This window comes from Malaclemys terrapin, chromosome 13 (genome assembly GCF_027887155.1).
Source record: "Malaclemys terrapin pileata isolate rMalTer1 chromosome 13, rMalTer1.hap1, whole genome shotgun sequence".
NCBI classification, from domain to species: Eukaryota; Metazoa; Chordata; order Testudines; family Emydidae; genus Malaclemys; species Malaclemys terrapin.
This window is the reverse complement of record NC_071517.1, coordinates 6,512,355-6,532,181: the sequence shown is the minus strand read 5'-3', so window position 1 is coordinate 6,532,181 and position 19,827 is coordinate 6,512,355. Positions and strand designations below refer to the sequence as shown.

General features: G+C 47.5%; 1 protein-coding gene across 2 annotated transcripts in view; it reads right to left on the bottom strand.

Moving 5' to 3' along the window:
• Window positions 1-19,827, bottom strand: part of RGS9 (regulator of G protein signaling 9) — a 67,762-nt gene that overhangs the window by 23,721 nt on the left and 24,214 nt on the right. For both annotated transcript variants that reach the window (XM_054048371.1, XM_054048372.1), the window contains exons 7-11: window positions 19,374-19,450; window positions 17,207-17,288; window positions 15,908-15,970; window positions 1,351-1,380; window positions 607-668 (exon numbers count right to left, since the gene is read on the bottom strand). In XM_054048371.1, the coding sequence (XP_053904346.1) occupies window positions 607-668; window positions 1,351-1,380; window positions 15,908-15,970; window positions 17,207-17,288; window positions 19,374-19,450 (314 nt within the window). The remainder of the gene's footprint in view (window positions 1-606; window positions 669-1,350; window positions 1,381-15,907; window positions 15,971-17,206; window positions 17,289-19,373; window positions 19,451-19,827) is intronic.

Here is a 19,827-nt window from a genome sequence, read left to right as displayed (position 1 = left end):
CTGTGATACTGGCTGGATTCCACCACCAGATACATTATCTGTCTAACATACTGGTAGATCTGGTGCTTTCCACTGCTGGAACCAGAGAGTTTTCTTTATTGATGGTGCTTTGTTCCACTCTGTTTTCCCAAATAATCCTTTCCTTTTAACCCAGAACCTGGGTTACGTTCACGGCCCTTCCGCCTCACTAGTCATGATACTGACTTCCTGTCAAAACGATGGTGGTGGTGATGAATATGATAGGGTCCCTATTCTTACCGGTAGTCCCTGCTGAGTCAAAGTTCCCATTGGTTATAACTGGAATCTTAATGAAAGACCTGATCCTGTTCCCATTTCAGTTGATGGCTAATTGCAGAAGTGAGCCTTCATGCCAGGATTGAGACTCAGAGCCTTCTCTGCTTTATGAGTGACCTTGATTTTACCACCAGTTTCCAATCCAGTTATTACACAGCCTTGAGACACTGTGTCTAAAGAACACTGTGTGAGGCCATGCAATTAATTGCCCGAGTGTGTCACCAGCTGTCAGAGTAAATAGGTTAATCATCTCATTAACGGAAGAGAATTAAAGACTAATTAATGTGTGGGCATAAGGGAATCAGAACTTACCCTCCAAGGGAGACGGAAGACTTCACTGTAGACTTCATGATGACTTGCTGATAGTACATAATCTAAGAGGCACAGATATGTTTTGTAGTTAACAGAACTGCAGTCATTCGGGTGAAAGCTGATCATCTACTTCATCCCTTCTGCAAGATAGCAGGACAATTACAATCGTTTCTGCATCACCCCTAACAAGTGGGTGTCCATGGAGTCCCAGAGTCACTGAATTATTTTATCACCACAGTTATTTTCATTAGGGTTTTTCAAATGTCTCGAGAATGTTCTATAATGTGCAAGTAATTAGCCGGAGTTCCCCATGCTCTATAATAAAGGAATAATAGCTACATTGGCACTTCTGTCTGCACAATGAGTCTGATCCCCTACAGATGCTCTAGGTGTGCGATTATCATTGCTACTTGGTTGTCTCTATGCTGGCAACTTTTGGGATATTTCCTATCATGGTTCTACCACTGGTGCAGCTCCATCAGTATTCAGCAACGGTGGGAGAGGTTTTACCACGACATTGTTTAATCCTGCTGAGAGCTTTCCCACCATTGCTCACAATGATGTCAGTGCAATGCGGGGACATTTCCTGAAAATGCATTAGACTGAAAGCTTTTGGAGGCAGGAACAACGTTGATCTGTGTGTATGAGAAGCACCTATCTTTGGGCACTAATGCAACACAAATTCCAACAACAACAATAAGAGACAAACACTTAATATTTGCAAAGCCGTGAAGGTCAAATTACCTCTCTTCTATAAACATCAATGGTTTTTTTCTGTAAAACAAAGACGCAAAAGCATTAAAAGCAAAAGCATCAAAGTTGGGTGGGTACTCAAAACTACTCTTTAAAAGAAGAAAATGCAGTTACAGGATTCCCTATTGGGAAAGGTTCTCCCGTTTAACTCTCATTACAATTGAAAACAAATACAGGCTAGCATCCAAGCAGCTCATCTAATCAGGGTATCATCAATTCTTATTTAGTCTGCGGAAGAGAAGAGTGAGGGGGGATTTGATAGCAGCCTTCAACTACCTGAAGGTGGGTTGCAAAGAGGATGGAGCTAAGCTGTTCTCAGTGGTGGCAGATGACAGAACAAGGAGTAATGGTCTCAAGTTGCAGTGGGGGAGGTCTAGGTTGGATATTAGGAAACACTGTTTCAGGAGGAGGGTGGTGAAGCACTGGAATGGGTTACCTGGGGAGGTGGTGGAATCTCCATCCTTAGAGGTTTTTAAGGCCTGGCTTGACCAAGCCCTGGCTGGGATGATTTAGTTGGTGTTGGTCCTGCTTTGAGCCGGAGGTTGGACTAGATGACCTCCTGAGGTCTCTTCCAACCATAATCTTTTATGATTCTATGATTCTAATGCTAAGTGCATCTACAGACCATATGTGGCTCCATTAGATGTATGTATTGTATAGTGCCGCCTACTCCATCACAGCCTATGTGCATTCAATTACAGGGTTACTCTAATGGAGCTAAAATAGATTCATTTAGCAGACACCGATTAGATCATTCAATATTAGTTAAAGGAGACAGGAACCAACCCATTGCAAAATATAAACACCACAATTAAAAAGCCTCAGAAACAATATCTGCGGTGGAAAGGTGGATAAATTGTGATTTGAATAGCTCAGACTAGGTTATATGTCATCCACAAACGAACGAGCAATTGAAGGCAAGAAATTAACTGCAGGGTGTTTATTCACGCAGCTTCCTTTGAAGCGCAGCACAGTTATTTTGTCTTGAATAAACTGGAGGAGAGAGAAGGAAAGGCAGGTAAAGTCAGGGATCTTCCAGGCAAGCCTCTAAAACCTTGTGTAGGCTTTTTAGCCCTGAGTCTCCCATTAAAGTCATGCTGCTAATCTGCCAGGCGTGATCTTTGGAGCTGCAGCCCAGAATTATCCCATCTAATTAACGCTGTGGGAGAATCAGTGCCATGGATTGCTTGGTGGCAGGCTAGCACTTGCGAAAAGTGTTGGCTTGGCAGCCCTAGAGACCCAAGTCCTTTGTCCACTGAGCGAGTACAGGATGGACAACAAGACCAGCACAAGTTCCTCCCTCACCCCCCACAGTCTCGCCAGTGAACCTCAGCCTTGACCTCGTCCGCTGCATCTGTACTGAGGCAAAACTCCCACTGCAATTGACAGGAGTTTTGCTTGGAAAAGGGCTGAAGGATTGGGCCCTTAATTTAAAGATTTGGCAGCAATTTTGATGGGCTGTAGTAATACCATTTGGAAAGTTAAATTTGCAGACATGAGGGTTAGATGCTTCTCTTTTAAACAAAAGCGTAGATTATTCAGAATCTGTACATGCCATGTGGGTCACAGAAATATGTCCAGCACATCAGATCCAATCCAGGAGCCAGGTACTGGACACCTCTGACCTACCCCCCAAAAAAGAATTCATTCCTTCTGCTTTCTCCTGACTGCTGCATACTCCCCTCAGGCCACCAGTGCCACGTTTGCTTGCTATGATCAGGGAGCTCCCACTCTCCAGCTGCACACAAGCACCCTTTTACACATATGGAGGGAGAAAATGTGCACACCCAGCTGTTTCTGACAGGATATACTCACCACCTCAGTGACAAGAGTGGGATATACAGCAGAGCATCCAGCATGCACCGTTCTAACACAAATCCAGCCTGTGTGACGCTAACACAAACCTATCCCGGGTGGTACTAACACAGATCTAACCTACATGACACAAGCAGGAGAAGGTCTTTTCAAGAGACATCCATTGGAAATATCATGAATAGATCTGACCTGCTGCAGTGAAAGCGACCTCAGCTGAAACAAACAAGCTAATAGGAAAATCAAAATGAGAGTGATTCCCCACTCAGGGCCGGCTCCAGGCACCAGCTTAACAAGCAGGTGCTTGGGGCGGCCAAGGGAGAGGGGCGGCACCTGCGGCACTTTGGAGGCGGCAGGTTCCTCACTCCCTCTAGGAGCGAAGGACCTGTCGCTGAACTGCTGCTGCCGATCGCGGCTTTTTTTTTCTTTTTTTTTTGCTTGGGGCGGCAGAAATGCTGGAGACAGCCCTGTCCTCACTAGATACATGCAGGACCTGATGTGAATGAGAGTGAGGCTTACACAACAAGGGGAAAATGCAACCCCTCGGAGTACAATAAGATCTTTTCACACATGGGATCCAATGACCTTAATCTGCCTTTGGAGGACTTTGCATTTGATGGAGGACACAACTGCCTTGCTTAGATGGAAGGGACTGATAAGTAGCACGTGCTGGTGAAAGACAGGGAAGGAGAGAGCTTATTAAAAATAGGGACATCGCTCCTGTTGTCTGTGTACAGGCAAAACTCCTGTGGGTGTCCGCAACATGCAAGGAATCAGCTCGGAATGTAAAGCTCCAATGGTGTCAGCTGATTAGTATTGGAAACTTGAAGACAATGGGAGTTCTGCTTTTGCCTCGGATGCAGGCTCATTATTTGCAACAAGCCTGTTATTCTGCACGTGGTTAAATTGTTAGTTGAAATCTGCACCCGCTGTGTCTGTCATATTGGGCCGGACCCTGAGCCCGGTGAAGTCAATGGGAAAACTCTCATTTCTTTCAATGCAGCATCAGGTTCATTGTAAGTACTGTGAGAGCTGATAGCATATTACATACGGGGACTAAAGATCAGCCTGTGTTTGCACACATTTCCTGTTCAGAGTTGGTGCCGCTAGCTAAATAGCACCTATTAAAGCCACATAAAGATTCCTCACATTTCTACATGGGTTGTCTTTATTTCAGATCCATGGAGGGCAGAAAATCATCTGCTTCTACCCATTCCCATAGGACAGACTGAAACCCACTGCACTTCTACTACCTTAGAAAGTATCTTCTTTGGAGAACTACAGTTCTATTCCAACCAAGCTATTTCATGTATAATGGGAGCTCACTATCTTCCTGAGGAGCCCTGAGACATAATCAGAACCCTCCAGATTTACCAAAGTCCTGGCTAAACTATTCCACTGGCTGAGGCATGAGGGTGGCTGGTGCGGTTAATTTAGGAAACATCAATGGGTTGACTCCATTAGATCAGAAAGAAAAATCTTCTAAATTAAATAAAAGGCCCCCCTCACCATGGGCGGTGGGTATCATAGGCAGGGGTAGGCTGTGCCTCCCCAAACAACCTAGCATTGCCCCGCCCACGCTCTGCCCCCAGGCCAGACCCTTTTCTGCTGTTCCCAGCGCTCTGCCCTAGCTGGCCCAGGCTGCCTGGGGCTGGCTGGCCTGCCTCCCGCAGGGACTCAGGGTGACTGGCGCTGGGGCCGTGCTGCTCAGAGCACCGAGGCTGGGGGCGCTGCGGCCGTGCCGCCCTGCCATCTGGAGCACAGGGCTGGGGACAGCCTGACTGGCTCCAGAGCACCAGCACCGGGGGGCGCTGCCACCCAGCACATGGGGGTTGGCCATGCCACCCGAAGCACCGGGGCTGGTCATGCCACCCGGCTGCCCAGAGCACAGCGCGCTGCTGCCTGGCACTCAGGGGCTGGCCACCTGGAGCACCGGGACTGGAGCCTCGTCGCCTGGCGCTGGAACCCGTGGTGTGGGTGCTTTGCGCTCCTGCGGGGGGAGGGCAGAAGGGGAGTAGGGGGGGCAGAAGGGGAGGGGCCGGGGCTAGCCTCCTCCAACGGCCGCCTATGCCCCCCACTGATCTTTATTATCCTGGATGGGTATTTCTGACAGACACAGTGCAGCTGGATGAGGAGAGGGGAAAGGAGGATGCCCAGCAGAATGGTTGTAGACGGCTTTCATGGAAGTTAAGATGCTCTAGTCTTCTACAGCGCAGCCATGCCACACGCAGGAGAAACAAATAACTGGTGGGAAAGAGAAAAAGGGGAGGGGGGAGAGTAAATTAAATGTTACCTAGAGCAATAAATCCATGAATGAAATTGACATTGTAAGTCTTCAGAAAAAAATCGCAGCTCTTCTCCAATCTGTCTGTGTTGTAACACCCCTAACGTCCTACCTAAGCACCTGGCAGTATGCGTCTGGAAAGCATTCCTGAGTGTTCCATTTACATTTAGGGATGGAACCTCCCCTCCCTGAATGCCCGTTGTATTGACTTCAGTGAGAGTGCTGGGTGTGCCAGGGATGCAGGAGAGCCGGCCTTTGACAAGACAAACGGGTTTGTTTCTGAAGCAGGGGGAGTGACCTTACTTTGGAAATGAAGGCCCTGCAGCAAGAGGTAATGGGCCACCGCGGTAAAGAGCTTGGCACAGTGAGCCCTCTGGGATCTCCTCCTCTCCCAATTTGAGGGTCACAAGCAGGTGTCAGGGGTCATGGTCCTCCCCCTTCCATATTGCTAAACTGGAGGGTGGTCCCAGCTAGATAGGAGGAGGAAGGGTCCAAACTGGATGGATGGCGTTGCCAGGGGCATCACAGAAAAGGGGGTCATGGCATGGTAGCTGAGCGCGCTGAATCTGGGATGAATTGAAAGGTGGGCACAGTACAGAACACATGATTCCCCATCCCCTCCCAAAGGCTGGTGGGAGTTTTGCTGCGTTTGCAGGATAACGCCCCCTGTGCCTGGCTCTAGACAGTTGTATTTGCCCCTTGCTTTCCCAAGTACTAAATTCACACAACCCTACACACGGGGATGGGGGCTGTGATTTAAACATACCGATTCTGAAACAGCAACTGAATCCTCCCAAAGGCATGAAACCATTAGGAAGTAACTTCCTTCTTGGTCACTTGGCTTTCTCCTGGAATGGGGCCCCAAACATATCCCCCAAATCCACACCCTCTCCCCCCAGGTTTGTGGAAGTGAATTGCTATTCTCAGTCCAGCGCCCAGCGGACAAGCCTTCCTCCAGGTCACCAGTCAGCAGCGTAATTAGCCCCCTGGTTCGGAGTTACAGGAGAAAGCTCATTGAGACTGGTCTCCCCTCTCACCACTAGAAGTAACAGTAGGACATTGTAAAAAACGACAAAGAGTCCTGTGGCACCTTATAGACTAACAGACGTATTGGAGCATGAGCTGTTGTGGGTGAATACTTTGCTGGAGCAGGGAGGGGAAATGTGCACTGGCAGCATCCATGCTGCACCTGTCGTGTGGGTAGGGAGAGGGCTTCAGCCTCCAGAGCTGTCAATCTACAATCCTTAACTCCACACTAAGCATTTTAAGACAACAAAAGAAGGAATCCCAGCGGCCTCGCCCCCACAGCTGTACTTAGCTCCCCTTAGCTTCCTCCCACAATATTTCCCGCCCCAGCATCTCTACTTGCACTGCTTCTGTCGCTGCTAGAAACCCATCCCAGCGACAGTAAACGCTCTGTGCGTCCTGGCACTCCTCTGCCACCTACAGCTTGTCTTCCTGGCGATTTAGTGCCCAGCAAGCCAGGGTGTGAATCTACTGTGCACTGGCTTGCCAGGCACTCACTGGCCACGTGGATGCTGCTGCCACAGGTTGAAAGTTTCCTCGTGTGCGCTGACGTACTGCTCCTTGGAACTGGAGGATGACAACGTGCATGAGGGAACTTTTAGTAAGTGGGCGCAGGGTCCGCGTGGCCAACAACTGTGCAGCAGCTACTGCATCATAGATTCACCCCCCGGCTTGCCTTTAGGTTGAATTCAGAGACCCACTAAAGATACCGCCACTTTTTCCCAACCCACTCCGCCTACAGGCCCCATTCCAACTCAGAAGCACCCTCCCGCCCTGCTGTGCACCATCTCCGACAAAGAGAGAAATCCTACGCTCGGATTTATACAGGAATATCATTCAGCGGCCAAGGGCCATTTACCATTTCCCCTTAATGAGTGTAAACCAGATTCATTGAGTAATACCCATCAACCAGTGAATTATCACAATTATCCAGTGCAGAAGCTTAATGTCCCTTTAGGCTTAAATCAAAATGCCAATTAGTGAAGGCTCCAGCCAGTCTCATCTGACCGTCACATGCTCTACAAAAGGTTCTGCGTGGTGAGGTTTCTATCGGCATTCAAGCAGCACACACACCGCCCTGTCGCTCGAGCCGAAGCTCCGAAGGCAGCATGCACATACACAGCAAGTGGAAGAGGAAAAGATGAGATGTACCAAAGCTTCTCCTAACCAGGAATCCTTTTGCTGGTCCAAACCTGGGGGGCTGACGGGAGGAGCTCCTGGCACACTGCCGTGCCCTGGCTCTGAACATAAGCTGCCGAGGATTAACCCCTTGTGTGCTGGTGAATATCTCGGCTTGTTGGGGCAAAATGCCCCTGGGGTGCTGTTCACGTGCTGCAGGTAGATCAGTTCCAAGTGGCACGCAGAACATACGTGGGTGCACCGATAATCAGGGCAGAGCACGTAAAGGACTAGTTTCTACAGCAACAGAGATGGGCCCCGGTGGTATTTGGATCTGGAGTTCTGGGTCAGGCCCATCTCTTCCTCAAAAGTCTTCCTCTGATACTCCACAATGGGAGTAAAGGGGGTTGGAAGTGACATTGGAAGGTTCTGTTGCCAGTTTTCACTGTGATCCTGATTCTGAGTCGCTGCTCCCTGAAGGTAAAGGGCCAGATCCTCAGCTGGTATAAATCAGCGAAGCTGATCTGAGGATCTGGCCGCACTTGGGAGAAGACGTCACTGTTCAGGATACTGGCGTGATTATAAAGTCTCACGGCGTTTGTGTGTCACTTGTTACTACAGCACTAGTGATCCCTTCAGACTTTCCACCAAACATGCTTCTCACAACCACCCCCTAAGGAGCTGCTACACAGGGGCGGCCATTGGTCATTCAACTCCCTGCAGAAAAGCAATGGGGGGGTTAATCTTCACCTGCAGCTCCCGTAGGTCCAGCCAATTTCTGGAGCCTGCTTGCCCAACCTGCAGACTGGCCTGCCATAGGGAGGTGTTGGAGGTGTGCCCTAGGCTTTAGACATAAGTCAAGAGGCAGCAAGATGGCCCCTTGTTGGGGCCTCGCTCAACCAAGACTTCTTCCCAGCACAGCCTGCCCCTTTCTGCTTTGCTCTGTCGCCATCACCTTGAAAAAGAACATGAGGGACCCAAGCCCCAATGTCTCCACAAAGACAAATGACCTCATAGAAACGCAAAGCGCCTCCTCCTCTCCCTGAAATGCACCTTGTGGGTTACTGATGTCCGTCTGGACCGCCACAAAACTTACTTCATGCAGGGTCATTGGGCTGCTAAACCCAGGGTTGTGAGTGCAATCCTTGAGGGGGCCATTTAGGGATTTGGGGCAAAAATCTGTCTGGGGATTGGTCCTGCTTTAAGCAGGGGGTTGGACTAGATGACCTGAGGTCCCTTCCAACCCTGATATTCTATGATTCTTTGCAGCCAACAGTATCTCCTCAGCAGGGCCGGCTCCAGGGTTTTTGCCGCCCCAAGCAGTGCAATAAATAAATAAATAAAGCTGCGATCGCGATGGCAATCTGCGGCGGCAATTCGGCGGGAGGTCCTTCGCTCCGAGTGGGAGTGAGGGACCGTCCGCCGAATAGCTGGACATGCCGCCCCTCTCCGGAGTGGCCACCCCAAGCACCTGCTTGGCAAGCTGGTGCCTGGAGCCGGCCCTGCTCCTCAGAGTCGGAAGAGCAGAAAATGTTTTCCATTCATTTAACTGTTGAGTCCCTTTCTGAGGATATGTAGAGGCTCAGACAAACCCAGTTCCCTGTTTCCAACCTCAGGCGCATTCCTGCCTGGCCACTGCCCCCTGGGTTTCACTCTGAATTTCAAGTTCATGTGGTGCAAAACCAAAACCTCCAGGTTTCATATCAAAACCATACGGAGCTGTGCATTAAGCATGATTTTGATGTCAACCCATAAATTATCCCAAGCACGCTTAGGCATGGCCTAGGCACGCTCAGATCCTTTCAGTGACAATGGTCCAGAGTTTCAAGTCTGCAACACACCCTGAAACCAGGGGGGTAGCGAGCATGTCCTGATTTTCCTGCAAACGTTTTCTGCAGCTCTAGTGCCGACCTAAATATGTCAATCAACAACTAAGTCCTGCTGGCTCATTCCGGAGTGGCTAAGAGATGTGTCCCTCACCATGAGGTGGCCAATCACAGAGCAGAAGGTTTCACTAGCTCTTGCCTTTCCCAGATCTCCTGGGCTGACCAAAGTACAAGGGAACACTGCCATGGGAGAAAGAGGAGCAGAAGGAGTCTCAGAGCGAAGAAAATGCTGTTCCTATGTAGTGCACTGAAGTGCCTTTGATGTACAAAGCCCCACTGGCAAGAGCAAAGGAGAAGCACTGAGAGAAATGACAGGTGATTATTTCCAAGGCTGTGGAATTACTGTAACTATGCTTCTACTTGTGATAGCACTAGCTAGAAGCTGGGAATGAGCGACAGAGGCTGGATCACTAGATGATCACCTGTTCTGTTCATTCCCTCTGGGGCACCTGGCATTGGCCATTGTCGGAAGACAGGATACTGGGCTAGATGGACCTTTGGTCTGACCCAGTATGACCGTTCTTATGTCCTGGGGTTTACAGGGTCTGGAAACAGGCAAATTACACCTACTTCTTCATGGACTCCAGGACGGCGTTTGAAATTAAGAACCAGCCCATGAAATTAAGTGCCCATCCTGCGCCAGTGCACGGAGCTCCATCTCTGGACCTACAGCCTCATTCCCGAGCACTGCCAGCAGCTCTCCTCTCTGCTGGGAACTGCGCAGAGGGTTGTGAGACTGGAGCTGAGCGAGAGACGTGATCTGGGCATGAAAAATGCCAGATTCCAGCTGCACACCCCAGACTTCCATCGCTGTGGCCACACTGCCCGCTGCTGCCCGGATCTCACTTCCCTTCTCAGCCAGAACCATTCACTGACAGAGTTGGATCTCAGCAAGAACCAACTGGGGTGGAGCAGCTCTTCCATGCACTGAAAAAGGTGCATTGCACAGTCTGGATCCTGTGGGCTTTGCGACCATCCTGTGGCTTTGGCAAGCCCAAACCATAAGGGGAAATTTAAAGTCTCAGATAAGGCTCTTTTGAAGATGCATCTCTTTAAAATGCATTGGTCACTCCATACTACAAATCAGGGTTTGAATCCTTCCTACCACCTGCCTGTTTCATGGTTCTGTAGGTTAGTTAGTGCCTACGGTATGCTCCTCTCCACTCCTTAATACTGGCCTTTGTATTACAGTGTTGCCATTCACTGCTTCTAAATATGAAGTAATTGCTCATGTTGTCCCTGCTTGATGAAACTCCCTCCCATAACTTTATAGCTGACTTCCTTGGCTAGCTTAACCTAAACTGAAAAATATTACCTTTCTCCAATTATTTTTACCCTTAATTTGCTGGATTTTCCAGTTTCTGTATCTTGCTTATTTGCTTTATTGTCCCATCTCCATGACACTCATGAAAGGTGCAATAGAAACCGCGGAAGTAGTTATATTAATTGTAGCAACAAACGCTATCATTTCAATTAGCAACTGAGACTAACGTGGACATATTTATCAGTAAACTCTACTGCTATTCATAGATTTTAAGACCAGAAGGGACTATTATGACCATCTAGTCTGACATGCTGCATAACACAGGTCTGAGAATTTTACCCTCTAATCCCTGCATCAAACCCAGTAACTTGTGATTGAAATACAGCCCCTCTTTTAGAGAGACATCCATTCTTATTTTAAAAGAATTAAAGTGATGGAGAATCGATCACAAGCCTTGGTAAGTTGTTCCAGTGGAAGACGATGCCTTATTGCTGAAATCTGCCTCTCCTTGGACTTCATCCAACCACAACCTACTGGGCAGCACTAAAAGCCACCTCAGAAGTGCCATGACTCAGGTGCTCTTTATTCCCCCCAAAAAACTAAAAAACCACCTAGACAGTGAGCAGCTTGTATAACTAACGATCCCAGGCAAGAAGCAAGCACGTTGATACTGCTCATTCCAAAATCAGCTTCAAAGAAGTCATTTTGATGTCTGAAATTAACTATCAATGGGAATATTTTCTCTTCAGCTAAAGGAAAACCAAGCAGACTAAGCCCTGGGGGGGGAAGGAGGGGGAATCGATCTAAATTACGCAACTTCAGCTACGTGAATAATGTACTTAGATCGACTTACCACGGTGTCTTCACCACGGTGAGTCGACTGCTGCTGCTCCCCCATCGACTCTGCCTGCGCCTCTCGCGGCGCTGGAGTACAGGAGTCGACGGGAGAGCGCTCGGGGGTCGATGTATCGCATCTAGACTAGACGTGATAAATCGATCCCCGCTGGATCGATCGCTGCCCGCCGATCCGGCGGGTAGTGTAGACATACCCTAAGATGCAATAGCCTGGGCCCAAACAGAGTCATGAATAAAGCAAACTGCAGTTGAATTAGTGCACGTTTATCCTGTCCTCATTGTTCCACATGGATTATAGCTAGATCCAGGTCCTATCGAAAACGTTAGTAAAACTGTCATTGGCTTCAGTAGGAGCAGGATTTGGCCATCAGGGCAAGATCCCCCAAAGAGCTGAGTGCTTGGTGAGAAGACTAAAAGTATCATCGTTCTGCTTAGCTCCTTGCAGATTGAGTCTCAGGAGTTTGGGAAAGCTGCCAGTCTAGAGGGGCCAGAAAGCCTGGCATGTTTCAAGAAATGCAAGAAAAGCTGCTAGTCAGATGCTGGAAAAGTCTTGTGTTTCAGCCGATTATTCCGGTGCATTAGTTCCAATCAAACTTTGAAATGGAAAATAGAAACAGGAAGCGTCCTATCCACTTTGCATGGAGAAGATTAACGTCCAGAGACAACCACCCGGAGGCGCAGCTTAGAGCCCCAAACTGCTAGCGCTGCTCAAAAGAGTTTCATCCACGTTGGATCGATGGGAAATGGATTGTTCACGAAATGGAAAGCTTCGCTCAAAAACTTCCATTTGCATCTAAAATGTTTGGGTGTTTGTCGAAAAACTGAGGATGTGAAAAATTGAAAACGTTTGCTTTTTAGCAAAAACCCGCAAAATTGCAAAGATATCCTTCCCCTAGACACCCACTGCTCTGCTTATCCACTTTTCTCTTTCCTATTCCCTCTCTCCTTCTGCCCCTTTTTCTTGTTCCACTCCTCCTCTCTTTTCGCCCTCTCCTTTCCTTGTGCTGCTCTCAGTTACTTACAGCAACCTACCAAATCGTACTCATTTTCATTTATTTCTGTATTTACCTTCTTTAGATTTAGAATAAATAAAAAGTGCCCACAGACAGGCTCTGAGCCTCCTGTTAATTATATAAAAATTGAAAAGCAATACAATGAGTTCAACCCATCTACGAACACAAACAATATACTGCCCCCAGACATTGGTCTGTACTGCAATCCACCTGCCTCTCTCCAAAGGCCAGGAGAAATAAACAAGCACAAGGGTGCCCCGAAAGCCAGCAAATCTGGACTGGATGTGGGAAGCCTTTACAGAGAATGCCCTGCCGGCCACTCCCTCGCTATTATATCCAGGGGAATCTAACAGCAGTGCTTCCACTAACTTGAACCGCAGCAGTATATCCCAGGGAGAGAGGGAACACAAAGGGTCTGATTCTGATCTCCCACTGGTGTTAATCAGGAGTAACTCCACTAAACACAATGGTGTTACACTGGCATGAAGGAAAAGAGTGGAGAATCCAGCTCATAATGTGAACAGTGAGAGGCGCAGCTCCCTTGCCTCTTGTGCTAGTGTTCATTATTTGTCGCTGGTGTCCACGACATTCTCTAGCCCTGCACTATGCTAAGAGTGAATTTTGGATTTCTTTGCAGTTGCCTGTTATTACTGCCCCTGGGGCTTATTTTCTGTCCCTAAATTAAAGAGTAAAATCTTTCCTGATAATGTGCAGATATTGCAGTACGGACCGTGGGAACACTGGGTTGGGGTTTCAATCATAGCCTTATTGTATGCGTGTGTGTTGGTGGAAAGGGCCCCCGACAATTCAGAAGCCTGCAGTCCTCTTTCAGCTATGGAGCAGGCACAGCAGGGGCAATAGGCGTATACTCTTCCCACCACCCTGCCGATATACTCCAGCTTTGAGCCCAGAAAGCTGAGAGGGTGTTAAAGTTCATGTGGCCCATTCAGGGCCCGATCAAAGCCCACTGAAATCAATGGAAACTCTCGCATTGACTTCAGGGGGCTTTGCATCACTCCTTGGGCTCTCTGCTGAGATGCTAACAAGGCAGTCAACTGTGCTAGTGAATTGTTTCTTTTGTGGTGGGGGCTTTCGTCCAGTAGGAACTGAACTGAGAACCATTAACTCGGTTCACATAAGCCACTGAATAGCCATCAGAGGGTTAATGACGTTTGAAAACATTTGCAAACCTAAAGATCTCTTTCCATGATGCCAGCTATAATATTGTGGGGGACAGTCTATCTCATTACTCGTTTCAGCCTCTGCTTGGATCCTCCAGCCCAACAGCCACTCACGTTTTTATTTCCTTTTAAAGGACATTTCAGTAGCTCCCACTTAGAGCAAAAAGAGAAAATACTAAGCCCTAGTATTTTCCTCTGCTTTTCAGTCGCCATGGCAACAGAACCCACTTGCCCAAAGCAATTATCTGCCTCTGACAGCGGAGATGTTTAAGGGCCGTTATGAAAATGAAAAGTTTACCGGAGATAGGGTGAGCTTCGTCAAAGCAACCATCACCTTTGATTCAATGAGAAATGCTCTGCCTTCGCTCACCAAGCACAGGCCAAACATATGCTGTCAGCTGAGGCCCTAGGCATGTAAATATGGGACCACTTGAAATACTGTATATACTCGTTCATTAGCCCGTTCATTTATAAGCCGACCCCCCCAAAATGGATAGGTAAAAATAGCAAAAACTGTATGACCCTTTCATAAGCTGATCCTATATTTCAGGGGTTGGACAACTTTGGCTCCCGTCAGAGTAAGCCGCTGGTGGGTTGGGACATTTTGTTTACTTGGAGCGTCTGCAGGCATGGAGCCCCTTGGCTCCCTGTGGCCGCAGTTCGCCGTTCCCAGCCAATGGGAGCTGTGGGAAGTGGCACGCCCATTGGCTGGGAACAGCGAACCGTGGCCACAGGGAGCTGAGGGGCTCCGTGCCTGCAGACACTCCAGGTAAACAAAATGACAATGTATTAGCTATTCAATTCAATGATTCCATAGAGTTTAAAATCATCAAATTTTGGTGTAGACCTGTTTATAAGCCGACCCCCGCTCTTTGATGCGTCACTTTTTTACCAAAAATATTTGGCTTATGAACGAGTATATACAGTAACTGACTCACAGTCTCCACTGTTCACCTTCAGCAAAGCCATGGGTGAAAGATAAGGACGGTTCTAGCTACCACAGTATACACTTAGTCCTATAGACCAGTGGCTCTCAACCTTTCCAGACTACTGTCCCCCTTTCCAGAGTCTGATTTGTCTTGCATACCCCAACTTTCACCTCACTTAAAAACGACTTGCTTACAAAATCAGACATCAAAATACAAAAGTGACACAGCACACTGTTACTGAAAAATTGCTGACTTTCTCATTTTTACCATATCATTATAAAATAAATCAACTGGAATATAAATATTGTAGTTATGTGTCAGTGTCTAGTATATAGAGCTGTATAAACAAGTCATTGTATGAATTTTTAGTTTGTACTGACTTCACTAGTTCTTTATATGTAGCCTGTTGTAAAACTAGGCAACTATGTAGATGAGTTGATGCACCCCCCCAGGGGTACGCATAGCCCTGCTTGAGAACCAATGCTATAGACAAGTCTACACCAGGGCTACATCATTTACATTGATTTACATTCTCAGATCAATAGCACTACTCTGTTTGATCTAACTAATGTGGCAAGAAACCACTGAAAAACTGATAAGCAAAGTGAAGCTGCCAGATTCTATTCCTAGGGCCAAATTCTGCTCTCTCTCACACCGTACCAGCACAAATCCAGAGTAACTCCACTGCACTCAGCAGAAGTGTAAATCAAATGGGTTTGACTTCACAGTTCTGGTTCTGGTATAGTTCTACATGCCGATCAGTTGTTATTTGGCTTGATATGGCTTGTTCAGACTGTTGCCATGCAACGCTGGAGATCCATGGAGCGCCGTTCACACACAATGAGTAGGTCCGCATTGCAATCGGAGGTGTGACTGCAGCCAGCGAACGTATGCCCAAGGTACCTTTGATACAGCTAACGTGAGTATTAATAGCAGTGAAGCTGCAGCAACATGGACTGGACAAGCTGCATATGTACTCGGGCAACTAGCCCGTGCTGCCATTGTAATCTGAGCAACCTAGATCAAAGCTAGTTCAAGTGTGTCTACACATACTGCAGAGGTGCAGTCCACACCTCAAATTGCAGCACATAGATAGAGCCTCTGAGTGTCATGTAGATCTACCTGCTATGTCCTCGTACGATCAGTAAGTTTGAAAGCAAGCAGCCTTACCTAGTTTACCTTATTTTCATTGGGATCGGTTACTCGGTCTAGTCCGTAGTCGAGGATGTCTTGCATGCCTGGCTGTTACAAATAAGAAACAACAATACATTGGTGTCTGCTTTTTCAAAACCATCTTAAGTCACGTGCAGAAATCTGCTGCTAATGAATAATTCCTCCAATTGGTGGAAAAAGGTAAAACACTGATTGATCTTTCCTGAAATAGCCGTAGGGCTTGGCTGGGAGTGCATGGCAATATATATGGGACACCCAACAGAGCAAGAGACATCTATAGAAGGGATAACCAAGAAGCATCCAAGCAGAGGTGACACCAGGAAACAATCCAGGAGAGTTTTAACAGGAGAGATCCAGAGACATCCAGCCCTTGGAGATCAAGGGTGATACAAGGGGCACGTATATAGGGAAAACCATGCTCAATCCAGCAATAATCTATATAGAGGAGACACACCTTGATATAAGCAACGAGAAGGGACAGGATGGTACCACTGTTATGTCTGCCTTGGGCACAAGTGATTTTTGAGTAGTTACCTGAGCTCCATCATAGTTAGATAATTATCAATAATTAGATCTCAGTAGTGAGCTCTTCTGGGGAAAATGGAGAAACAGACCAGGAAAAAAAGTACTTAGTCTAACTCTAAATTAGAACCAAAAGAACCAAATTCAGCCCTGGTAGAGCCAAAGGGGTTGCATCGGGGATGAACTGGGGCCAAAGTATTTGAGTGGTGCAAAGAGTCTCCCACCAACCGCTTTATCTGCAAGCAAAGGTCTAATTACTGGATGACATTTGCGTCAGGCTTGACGCATCCCTGTATGTTAACAGCTGGGTTCTCCACTGGCCACTTACTCAGTATACACCATTAAACTGGCTCTTTGATTATGACTGGGATGAGGGAGTCAAGCTCCTGGCTACATGTCAGAGTCTGACAGCACGCTGGGCCCAGCCTGGCTTCACTCAGGAAACACCCTGGTGACATGTGCCTCCAAAATAACAGCCCCCCGGGGGCAAAGGCAGTTAGGATTCTCTGTTCGCAGCATGGGTGATGTGGTGAGTTGTTCCTTACTTCCCCTTTAAGAGCAAGTCTCAGGGGTTCAGGAAGTTAGTCAGCAGAGTGGATTAAAGTCTCTTTTTTACATCTAAGTGCCCCTCTGCATCTCTGGCAGCTGGCCAAGCACAAGCTTGGAGGTAGTGCCCCCAAAGCTGCCTTCTTAAACATGCAGTAAATTGCTCCTGGCTGAGCTCTCTGGACCCTATACCTCCAATATAGACTTTACAGCTATGGAGGACAGCATTCTACTTACAGGTGTTCGATGCACTAGCCAATAGGCTTTCTCCTGACAATCCAGCGCATACCTGTCTGCCTTTTTCCGTTCCTTTCCTGTCCTGCAAAGCAAAGAGTAGGTTTTAATCCCATCAGAGGAACGTGTGGGTTATTTTTCCCTTTTGATGACATTTTCTTGCATGTTAGCCACAGTTCTCACTGATGGGGACAGCACCGAAGGAATTTGCACTGTTTACCTTTAAAACTAGCAAGAGCGAGAACATGATGCTGTTCTGACCTTTCCTCAGCCTCCTGACCTACAGGCTCACAAGGCTACATTCAGAAGGTTTGAGTGTGTGCTGCTTCTTCAGGCCACAGCTAAATTCTGCTATTTCTTGACTGCATGTCGTGCTGTCCTAACTTACAACTGACGATTGGTTGAACCCCACTGATATCAATGCAGGGTGCTAGTTTTTGAGTAGCCAACCTCTTCCTGAGCTCAGCTGGGATTAGGTGTATTCTCTTCTGTTTGGCCTGACCACAATTTGTTAGAATTCCTCCCTTTTACCTGCACTCAATTCTGCCCCCTCATGTATGTCTGTTTCCTGTAACATTTCAGGTGCCTACAGTGTCTGCTGTTTACCGGGCGGGAGATAACTGTGATGTCTCTGACACCCATTTGTTTGGGGAACGGGTGGTTTTGATGGGAACTACTGTCCACAGAAGAACATAGCAGACACCATTCAGGCCTGGAAGCTAGGTAGTCCTAGGTCTAAACCTCTGATCTCTGACTTGGGGTGCTAGTTCCCAATGTATTCACTGCATAGCGATGAACAAGTCACTTCCCCTGTCACTGTTTCAGTTGCCCCGAGTGAAATTTCACAGAGATGTTGGGAGGATCAGTGTTGGCTTTAAAAAACGCACTGTGCATCTTTTAGGCTATGTTCACACTGCAGTCATGGAGTGTGACTGCCCGAGCTAGCTTCAATCTAGCTAGCTCAGGTCCCGGAGCAGTGATGCCATGGTAGCATGGGTTTCAGCCTGGGCTCTACAAGCCTGCCCGGAACCTGGGTAATTACCAGGGTGACTAGACCGCACTGAAGCCAACACTGCCCCGGAGCTCCACTGCTCCAGCACCCTAACTAACAAGATTAAAGCAAGCTCGGGTATGTCTCCATGAGCTGCAATCACATGCCTGGACTGCAGTGTCGACATCCCCTTAGCCTGAGCCAGATCTGTACCAAACAGTGTTAATTTGCAGCAACAAACAGGAATTGACGGCATGTTTCCAAGAGGCAATCTGATAGATTCTGTTCTGACTTGCCTGATGCAATTGTAATGCGGAAATGCAAGTGCTGGGGTACCAGGCAACATCATATATGCAAGGGCCTAGATGCCTAAAGGTTGAGACAGGAATCCAGGGTTAAGCCCCTAAATAAAAGTGGCCTGATTCAAAGTTCAAAGGTGCTGAGCACATACACTAGAGAAGACAGCACCACAGACCTCATGCTGGCTGTCGGCCAGGCCACTCAGATGGTGATTCAAAGAGAACCTTTTACAACTCCAAAGGGTCAAGGGCCTGATTCGGAAATCCCTACTCCGGCAAAACTGGTACTGAAGTTGCTGGAAGCTTTGCCTGAGTAAGGTCTTTTGCGCGGCAGGATCAGGCCCTTCATTTTCAACAGAAGTTGTAACAGAAGTAAGGGCAAAAACCTACTTTTGCATGTGCAATGAAGCATTTGCAAAGAGGTATTTGCACATGCAAGAAGGGTATATGCACACCCACACGTGCTCCTTTGCATATGTAAACCACACTGCAACTCCACATTGTGTGTAAGCAAATTTAGTTATGCTTGTGTGCAAGAGCAAATGCAGGTGCAATGGGAGAGTGTGAATTTGTGTAGGCCACTGCCCACTCCCTTGAAAACTTGGGCTAAAAATTCTCAGTTAAGTGTCAAACAAATAGCAAGTATCAGGCTACCCCCTGATACTTGAAACGAGTAGCAGGTCATGTGTGGAGGAATACAGCTCAGATGGAAACAGTTTTCACCTTCACATTCCCAAGGGACTGTTAATAAGCTGCTGTAAAATTGTAATATAATATTTTTAATTGAACTCTATTATTTGATTTGCACATCAAGTCAACACCCCATAGTCCCTCATGCCCCCAAATAAAGAAGCAGGTAACAGAATTTGAGAGAGCTCACCTATACTGCTCTTTGGCCTGCATAATAACAAAATCCCATTTGTAGTTTATTTTTTTATTTAGCAAGTTGTAATGTTCCTGAAATTAAAAAATAAAAAACCCAGTTAGTACAAAATTATGAACAATTGTGACAGACCTCGCAATTTCCTGCAATATGCTTGGAAGACTAAGTTTATGTATTATTGCAGGCCAGGATTGGATGTAACTTCTCTAGAGGAGAGATGTGAGACCTTGGAGTTCAAAAGACTACACTGAAAATGTAGCAGACAAGTATGGACTTCTGGGACAATTAGAGTGAAGTGTATTTCTTGGGGAATCCCCAGGGAGAAGTTAATGTGAATTCCCCAGCTCTGGTTATGCAAAAACCAACCTTCTGAAGCTGTGCCCTGAAGAGAGGGCCATTGTCTGCTGATTACCTGTTACAGACGGCCAAGATGAAAGGTCCGAGTTGTATA